Below are 9,598 nucleotides of genomic sequence, written 5' to 3'. Positions count from 1 at the left end.
AGAATGAAGCATAAAAGGCATTCTAGGACAGAAGATGAAGTATTACGGCAACATTGTTAGGGAAACCTAAACAACACAAAAGTCCTTTCAAGATCACCATTGTCTGGCTGGCTCGTAATTACCTGAATGTTCTTTCGGGATCACCACTATTTAAAAGGCTTGTTGCCGGAGATGTCCCACCTTACAACTATGTTGTCAGTGACCATGAGCACACGGTGAGCTACCACATTGTCAATGACATCTATTATCCATCAAGTCCAAAATGAGGATCCCATCGAACCGAATCATAATGCAAACAAGATGATGATCTTGTCAAGCACTTGTGGCACTTGATTCTTGTGCCTTATTTGGATTGTTACTTCATTTGAACCCTTTCGTGTTCTTGGATTTGAATTATTAATTTGGGAACATTGTTAAATTGTGTGCACTTAAATTATCAAGTTTCATATTAATATGTATGCAAATATCTACTTCAATTTTTTTAGGGAGTCAAGTATTATTAAGTGTTGGGTTAGAGATGACCTCAGTTCCTTTCTTCTAGATAAAAAACAAAAACATTATGAGCAAATGCAGATGCTACAAGCACAAGTATATGCAGCTTGAGGGGTATCTTCTTTCTTATACACATCAATAATTGAATGAAGTTGGATTTAGCCGGAGCCACGGCACAGCAGCAAGGCTGAACAAAATTGTGGCCTTGTTCAATCCAATCAGGGGGGACAAAAAGAAACAATAAACAAAATACTCTATCCTATGTATGGCTTTGCAAGAAAGAAAACCAACCAACTATATATACAGGTATATGTACAGACACTACTGCAGAGGATGCCTGTCTGTCTATGTAAGCTTCTGCTGGCATCTCCACTCAGACGCGCTGCTGCCTTCTTCGCGCGCGCAGATTCCAGCGAATACCAGCAAAACAAGCTAAATTAACACTGCTGCTGGTGCCTCCGCCGCCAGGTTTCCGCTATTTTATTTACTTTGCAACGCAATCCTGCTGATGTACGGCGGCATACAGCAGCTTATTGTGCTCTCGCCAACGAATCTTCCTGCTCGAGAAAGAACCACTACTTGGTAGTTCACAGCAAAGCTAACTTCGACGGGGATCCGCTAGCTAGCACTCTACAGCACAAGGTGGCCCAGCAATCATTCTGGTGGTCTTGCGTGTGAAGAATGCCTTGATGTCCCTAAAATAAATGGAATTTAAGATATCATCAGAAATCCCGGGAAGTGAAAGGAGCTGCATAATATAACCAGTGGTGCAAATATGTGTGCATTTTGGAGACAGCAGCTGCATGAAAAGGCATGAATTTACCTGCATCTGGGAACTGAACACTCCATGTCACTGCAATGTTTTGCATGAGTGAGCAGAAGTTTCCACATGAAGATACACTTCTGGCAACCTCCTCGGTTGCGGATGTCACATCGTACACCATGGAAGAACAACTTCTTCATTATAAAACAGAGTTTGAAAGAGCAATTACGCGCAGCACAGAAGCATTTCGATGAATGCACCAAACCCTCAAGGTAGTCCTGCTTTGAAAACATTAACATCAGTGTGAAACATATCTTAAAAAGGACAATTAATGAAATTTGATTGAGAAAATACACAATCACCACGAAAAAAATAAATCCAAAACAAGGAATATCCTTCACAGTTCACACTGCTTGTCAAACTGGATATGCTTAAAGTCAACAAAAGAAACTATCAAGACAAACAGGTGAGCATAAGCAGTAAGCACCTCGAACACTTCAAAAATACTGCCTAACCAAATTCTGTCTATTTTATTGTTTGTTTAATCTACTTTTTCCTACTTACATAACTATTTTTCCACAACACAACACTACAAAGCCCAGCACAGAACAGTTACGCAAGCTGAGACCTACAAAGGATACCTGTAGAGTGTAGTTTGGTAATACTTGCTGATTGTCCGTCTGTTTGAGTTTATGAATGTGCAATTTTTCACCGTCTTGTTTATAACATGAATCACAAAATTTGCAGCCGGCACAAATCAGGCACCGCCACGCAAAGTGTTGATCCATGGCACGGTGACAAGCAGAACAAGCTGAATCATGTAGATGATAAAGAATCATCATTGTTGAGTGTTTTGCCCGTCGGAGTGTATCAAACTGGTATTGATTGTCTTGACAGTGCTTCAAGAAATCGATTCTGCTGTCAAAATACTTGCTTTCCATTGTTGGATCTCCATCATCAGTCTCTGGAAGAGGTTCTTCCTCTATCTGTAGAACAATTAGTTATTCTGGTAAGTATAAATTTCATCATGCATTTACCAAATAGCAGCATGCATATTGTTCTTGCTTTATTTGACGATGAAATGAACTAAAAGTAAAGCAGAGTTATAGCAGTACTCTTTGAAATGAATGCTTTTGTTTTGTTGTAGTTGGATGCCTGTCCTTTTGTGGAGCACTTAGCTCCTCTGCATGGCATCTACAAGGAACAGCAGCAAAAACATCATCAGTAATGGATGCCATATCGATGAAATGGGTGATGTGATTATCGAGAAACAAAAACTGAGAAGTTTAAAATAGGGGCCATGTAAGTCCATTTTGCAATTTGATCGACCGATGATCAATTCAAATTTCAAAAACAAACTGTACGCTGATAGTGACCAGGGCCTAGGCACTAGATGATAATACGTGCGTGTAGCTCGATATATTTCACAAGACATTCCCCGTGCTGCTATTTCACCAAATTCAATGTGATCATAATTATGACAGCACATTCATTTCATTCTACAAAAAGAAACACCATGGCAGAAGAGCCTGTATGTATAAAATAAAACAATAGTGATCTGAAGAAATACTCACTGGTCACAAAGATGGAAGTTCTTGCAGACGGTACAAACCCAACTTTTACCAGACACAATAGGTTGGTGGCAATGCTTGCAAAATCGCTGCAGAGAAAGCATAATGAAGTCTTCTTTCATTGTTCGCATCTTTTCTCCAAGCTACCGACAATGAAAAAAATGATGTCAGTGCCGACATTATACTGAGAGGGGGATTAAAACAAGAGTAAAACGAACTAACTTTGTGTACTAGCAAGATATCCTCAAGGTTATCCTCAAGGTTTCCTTTCCTGTCATCACGTTTGGCAACCCGTATGAGTCTTCCTACTTGTGGCTCTTTCTTCTGTGAGGTGTTATCGTCTTTCTTCTCAAGGAGTCTCTCTGCTTCTCCAGGCCAGAAATCATTCTCACAGTATGGCAAGCACGCTGCAGATATACTGGCCTTGCGTTCACTGGTAGGCTGAAGGAAGAAGTCATACAATGTATTACGCTCCACAACTACCCCATCCTTAACAGCCTTCTTGATCAAGTTCTGGTACCTAAGAAGATTCATGAGAAAGCCCAATTAAGTCCCATAAACAAATAATTAGGTTTAAATCATAAATATCGTGTTACATATACTGACCAGCTCCGAAGCTTGTCAGACTTGGGCATTTTTTGTGACGTGGGATGACAATACAAAACATAATCATCACGCTTTGTAGATGGGCAAGCCCAGATAGAGCAGCTTACAAATCCTTGTTTCTTGCAGTAATCCAAATAGCCAATCTACAAGAGAGAACCATATTGAAGAATTTCAGTTCAACATGAAATTAATTACGAAAGTTGAGTAATCAGCTCAGTATTTGCATTTCTCGTACCAAAATCTCATGGTACACAAAGGTACGGAGAGCTTCTCCACTTGCAGATTTGATTTCAGGCCTGAAGTACTTGACAGAATCGATATATGCAAGATAAACGTGCCTTCGATTTGGTAGTGGGCTATCAGAACCATACTCTTGTACATACATGGCAAATAGACAAACATCCACACCTTCATTTTTTTGAAACAAGAGAATGGCCTGTATAAAACGGAAGGCACCAAAAGTTAGCCCTCATCATGTACTAATATAAATGGCTGAAATTACTATTAACATGGATAATATGGAAAAAAGAATTTGTCAAATAAAGTATCATTCAATTACCTTTGATTTGTATGGAAATTCCCCAGGATATTTCCCTTCTTTAAAAAATTCCCGAAAAAGTGGTTGGACTTGAAGCACTCTTGCAGCTGAAGAAACCACTCTAACAGTAAGACCTTCAACTCCTGGTACCTAAACATTGGAGCACAAAATATAAAATTACGGTAAGTTTACTCCATAGTTGACATCAGAATTTAACACAATTCTTTAAGACAGGCAAATAATATCAAGATCAACAGTTTATTGTTTCAACTCATTTCACAATTCTGGTCTTGTGGATGATATACATGAGTTGGCCATAGTTTACGGTAAGTTTGGTCCATAGTTGGTATCAACAGTTTACTCCATAGTTTACGGTAAGTTTGGTCCATAGTTGGCCATGAGTTATAATATACATGGATCATGACATCAACTTATCTTTACTTGAATCCAATAGATTCAACCACATAACTTCGCTACAGTTCAACCAAATAAGATCCTGAAATGCAACTAATATTACCCACCTATATATCGATACTGAATTACGAAGTCAACGGTAGAAAATTAGTAATTTACGATACTCGAGCTAATGTGTAAGTTCTAACATGGATCAGAAAGAGCAAGCAGCTCCTGCGAAATAATAAAAGTCTGAAAACAGGGATGTCATAGGTTTACAGTTTGCTGTATGGTCAATAATTGCAGATAACTCATGGGACTGGTTTCGTATGTACTACAAGTCTACAAGATAGTCACAAACATGGCACAAATACCTCTTCAATGTCTTTTCCTGAAGCTCTTGCCCTCTGCAGCCGTTCGTGCTCAAGCCGCACTGAAAGTCTCTGCTCAATATGATCACTCAGTTTAGTTCTCGGTAATTCTAATGCTCCTAGAACAGTAGGTGACTCCAGCAAAACTATATCTCCACTATCCTTCTCCTTCAATAAACATTTGGCACATGTATACTCCACCTCCTCGCCTGCCACTTTAGGGTTAAAAAGGGCGCATATCTGATGCTGCCAAGCTTTGCACTTATCGCACTCAACCCACTGAAATGAGATAAGTTGAACAAAAGATGAGGAATTCGTATATATATATAATTCAAGTTTTAAGAATAAGTAGAGAGATAAGAAAAGCACATTACCCATTCAGCCTCAGCATCTGTTTCCGCATAATTTAATCTCTTCTGATATTTAACTTTTGCAGTACTAAGATGATGACATTTGGCACATATTGAAGCCTTATCAATTCCGTTTTCCACATGAACATAATAGGATCCGGTCGAATTTATTATTTTGAAACAGAGAGCACAGAATCGTGGAGGAGGTTCAAAAAGAATCCTCTCCATCCCACATAAATTGCATGTATTTTGGTCAGGCAAGCCTGAAGGGTGTTCTTCTGTCATCACTTGGCTCTGAAAAAAAAAGCAACTGAGTCAACGAATTTGATAGCTTGAAATAACTAAATATTATGCACTATACAGGCGATCCAGTTATCATCGTAAAACAGAAACTAACACTTTTTGAGCCAGAGTCGAGTCGAATAGCGTAATAATTATGTTGCATATTACTCTATTACTCGGTGGCATAACTAAGCATCAAGTGATATTACAGTAATAGAAAACCTATGAGACCGGGCTCTGCACTCACCAGACAAATATGTTGGTTCAAGCTTTTCATGTGATCTCCAAGCTCCTCAGCAGTTAGGGCATAAAGTATTGAACCCCCTCTTTTCTTCGTTGCAGTTAAGCTGGCTACTAATGATGTTTGATCCACTGAGCTAAGCTTAGCGTCCTTCATCTCGATGTCACCATTTCCATAACACAACCCTTCCTTCATCTTGATGTCACCATTTCCATAACATGACAATTCCTTCACCTCGATGTCAGCATTTCCATGACACAACCCTTCTTCAGCTTGCACAGCAGTCTCTGGCAATCTAATAACCTCCATGTTATTGCTAGCATTGATGTCCAGCAAGGAACAGCCAGATGGCGACTTTGTAGGTAATGCTGTGGTTCCAGACTGTACTGTTTCAGAAGAAACATAAGTTCCATTGGCAGCATGCTGTAGTTCCTTTGGAAACTTTGTTTTATCAGCATGGATAGACCTGGGAGAATTGATCTTCAATCGTTTTGCCGGATGATGCTTGCCAGACGATTCATCTGAAGTAGGGGAAGTTGGCTTCGATACAGTGCTATTTGATGTCTGTTCGGCTCCCTTCACTGCCTCTCTTATAGAGACACAATTACCAGAGTCAGCAGCAATATAGCTGCATTGGTCATAACTGAATTTTGTGTTTACAGTTGAGCATTTCTCCCTGCAAAAACATGTTCCATTCATTTGCATGCATCCTTCAAGTCCGCATTCTCTCTTGATGTCAGGGCGCATTTTAGATTTTTCATGGATATACAAGTCATGGCTTCCGGCTGTGATATTTGACTGATCTGATTGCTCTATTGGGTGACTCCACGTAGACAACACTTTCCCGCATTCTCTGTATTGCAGAGACGGTGATACTTGACCAGCGGAATATCTGTTGTTATTTGCAGAATTTGCTGTTCGATCACACATCGCAGACACAGAACTGGAACTACCCGATGTTGATGGTTGTTGACTATCAACTTGATTAACATCACCTGGCACAATTAGAAATAATGTTTATGACGCAAAATAGCTTAAGCTCAGTTTCATACATAAGTCATGGTAAGTAAGACAACTAACCAGGGAAATTGTATTTTGTATGGCCAGTTGGCACTCCACCGCTGAAATCTCCAGCAATTAAGGGACTGCATTCTAGTAGTGATGACACACATGGTGCGGCAGTGGCGTTTGCTAAGCTTTCAGGCCCCTGTTTAGTCTTATCAGCCGATGAATGAGCAAAGCTGGCAGCAGCTTCATGGTGACTGGTTGGTGCAGGTCCTACTAAAATCAACCCAAAATTAAAATACTGAAGTTGTACTGTGAGGTCAAGAAAGAAAACTAATCATCTTAACTCACCCTGAGAATATAAGACATTACATGTTATGTCTCTAGCAGGCAGGGGAGGATTAATAGAACCAGGTACAGCTCTACCATTCTGTACGCTTGAATCTGTTACTTCTATCCCAAGCTGTTCTGAGTGTGATGTCGGTAAAGCTGCTGAAGAAGCCAAAGCATATCTACTGTTGCCAAATGATCCACGACTGAGAAGAGCGTTCAGCCTAACTTCTAAAGTTTCGAAATCCATGTAGTGGATCTGAGAGAAGAGAACTAGGTGTTAGCAAATAGCAAAGCATTCAGAATTGTATACAACATAAAAGATAACAAATAAAGATGATGTAACAGAAAGCAGAAATAACTCTAAACAAAGCACAACGAGTGAGGCCAGCAACGATTATAGTGAAAGAGAGGGAAGAGTTATATTTGCTACATGAAGCAAGACACACCTTTGATTCTGCATCTTTATAAAGCTGCTCATCAATACTTTTAGAAACTGCCAGAAGATATCGTGGGTGCAGGTTATAGAATTGCTCCCTTCCTTTCAGGTAGTTTACACTGGATAGATAAAGAGAAGAGGATGTAGTGTGAAGACAGGATATATCGATGATAAATTGGTTAGAAAGATAGAACCACTTCATTATTTTACCACTTCTAATAGCATCTGAGTTATCAACTATGTACAGAGACGGTAGTCATACACAGTATGTCAAACATATTTTGCACGGATTTATATGGCTGAAGTCCAATAGTGGCAAAATTCAGTTTGCCCAAAATTTAGAAGCTTCACCAAAGACTATTTACCCATCCCAAAATAAGTGTCTCCACTTTTGTACTTAAGTCGAGACAGTTATTTTGGGACAGAGGGAGTATATTTTACATGTACAAAAAGGGCAAGCCATTGCAATCGTTGTCGAGAACGGCACAGCAATGCATACTACAAGAATATGAACAATGACAGATTTATCAGCATGCGATAAACATGGACCAGCGAACATGCTTTTGATATCGGTGGTTTGAGTACTTACATTTTATGCTTGATAATGACACGGACCGGGGAAGTATCCGAATCCATATTATCGAGCTGAAGAATTTGCGCTGCAGTCTTGTGTGTATAATGTTTCTGGACAGGCAAGCCAGTCGGCGCATGCTGCTGCTGGATCCCTTGCAGGGCCTGCGCCATCATCCTCCTAAATCACTGGAAATCCACGTGTTTAAGTCGGTAGCAGTCTGATGAGCAGGCAGCTACAACCGCCCCACGTAATAATAAATGTCCAGTCCAGGGCCAGATGGTAATGAACAAGAACGGGCAAGCAACTAATGTAAAGCGGCATTGAGAAAGATGATGCTACAAGCAAAAGCTCCATCTTTGCAAGTCAGAAACGGTGCAAGAATTATTATATGCAAAGATCTTGAAGGATGGATGTTGAAGGAAAATGTAGGTTATGAGGAGGAGCACCATTGCAAGGATTTTGAAGGGTACAGCTACATTGCATGCAAGAATGCTATCATTGTTACACAAGAAGTATTACATGTAGTTACACTGACTGTGAACAGCAAGTAGAAATTAATCTATGCCTGGCACATGAAATGCCATGGCAACACTGGTAGGCATCGCAGGCAGCAGCCACCACTCGAGAACAAGCACAGCATAGATTATTATTATTTTAATTATCATTTTCTAAACGAAAGAAGAAGAAGAAAAAAGACAATAACGATTCGGTCAGGGACGCCACCGGCTCACGAGACCAGACCAGACCAGACCAGGGGGGGCCGACGCGTACGGGGCAGGGAGGAGGGCGGGCGGCGGATCGGGGACGGGATAGGAGAGGGGGGCTTACTGGGGAGGAAGAGGCCGCCGGTGGTCGTTCGCCGGAAGGACCTGCCGCGCCGCGCCGCGCCCTGGGCTCGCCCGCGCTGTGGCGCCGCGACTGCCTCGGCTCCGGCGACTCGCCTCGCGTGCGCTGGTGCGGCACCGCCGACTCGCCGTCGAGGGCTAGGGTTAGGGTTTCCGGTGGGCTGCGACGGGTTGGTGGTGGGTGACGGGGAGACGGACTTGTGATTTCTGAATCAGAACCGCAGGTTTGTTTGGGCCGCGCCAAAATACACGGGACGGGAGGATAATGATGATTCGGATCCGGACTCGGGCCCGCCCACACCCTTCGAGCCTCGATCCAATGGCCCAGCCCAAAAGGACTGACCCAGGCCAGGGCCTTGTTTGAAGTATCCCTCAAAAAAAAAATGAAGGAAGTTGCATAGGTAACTGTACTACTCCCTCCGTTCCTAAATATAAGACCTTGTAGAGATTTCACTATAGACAACATACGGAACAAAATGAGTGAATCTACACTTTAAAATATGTCTACATACATCCGTATGTAGTCCATAGTGCAATCTCTACAAGGTCTTATATTTAGGAACGGAGGGAGTAGCACAAATGCCCGTGCGTTGCAACGGAAGAAAATAATCCTTCCTCTCCATGCCAAGTTGAGTGAGGAATCTAGCACACAAGGACACAAATACGGCCAACACAACACGCCATCGGAACATTGGAACACATCCGGTCTAGCATTGTCAAGTTGGACATAGTTGAGAACTGTCCATGAGGTGCCCAGCTCAACCTGTTCATTCAGATGGACCTCGCCAAGCCAACAAT

At 41.5% G+C, this 9,598-nt stretch overlaps 1 protein-coding gene across 3 annotated transcripts; it reads right to left on the bottom strand.

Moving 5' to 3' along the window:
- Positions 1–574: 574 nt before the first annotated feature.
- LOC123445671 (probable histone acetyltransferase HAC-like 3) lies at positions 575–8,890 on the bottom strand. 3 transcript variants are annotated; one of them, XM_045122693.1, is made up of 17 exons: positions 8,784–8,890; positions 7,971–8,140; positions 7,392–7,500; positions 6,964–7,201; positions 6,688–6,888; positions 5,614–6,602; positions 5,109–5,378; positions 4,738–5,013; positions 3,992–4,120; positions 3,668–3,868; positions 3,433–3,575; positions 3,049–3,346; positions 2,830–2,969; positions 2,371–2,449; positions 1,897–2,241; positions 1,316–1,536; positions 575–1,187 (listed from the first exon to the last, which is right to left on the bottom strand). In XM_045122693.1, the coding sequence occupies exons 2-17, from the start codon at positions 8,126–8,128 to the stop codon at positions 1,115–1,117; spliced, it is 3,870 nt and encodes a 1,289-aa protein (XP_044978628.1). In that variant the 5' UTR covers positions 8,129–8,140; positions 8,784–8,890; the 3' UTR covers positions 575–1,114. The 3 variants fall into 3 exon arrangements, with proteins under 3 accessions (XP_044978628.1, XP_044978629.1, XP_044978630.1); XM_045122694.1 differs by having other exon boundaries at positions 1,316–1,533; XM_045122695.1 differs by having other exon boundaries at positions 6,688–6,885.
- Positions 8,891–9,598: the final 708 nt, after the last annotated feature.

This window comes from Hordeum vulgare, chromosome 3H (genome assembly GCF_904849725.1).
Source record: "Hordeum vulgare subsp. vulgare chromosome 3H, MorexV3_pseudomolecules_assembly, whole genome shotgun sequence".
Classification (NCBI taxonomy): domain Eukaryota; kingdom Viridiplantae; phylum Streptophyta; class Magnoliopsida; order Poales; family Poaceae; genus Hordeum; species Hordeum vulgare.
This window is presented reverse-complemented; position numbering and strand designations above follow the sequence as displayed.

What these genes read in the sequence shown, in the direction of transcription:
- LOC123445671 (XM_045122693.1), bottom strand. Translation starts at nt 8,128, where the DNA reads ATGATGGCGCAGGCCCTGCAAGGGATCCAGCAGCAGCATGCGCCGACT. An exon ending in AACTTCCATCTTTGTGACCA is followed by an intron (nt 2,450 to 2,829) that starts GTGAGTATTTCT and finishes TGTTCCTTGTAG; the next exon opens with ATGCCATGCAGAGGAGCTAA. An exon ending in AAAAGCATTCATTTCAAAGA is followed by an intron (nt 2,242 to 2,370) that starts GTACTGCTATAA and finishes ATTGTTCTACAG; the next exon opens with ATAGAGGAAGAACCTCTTCC.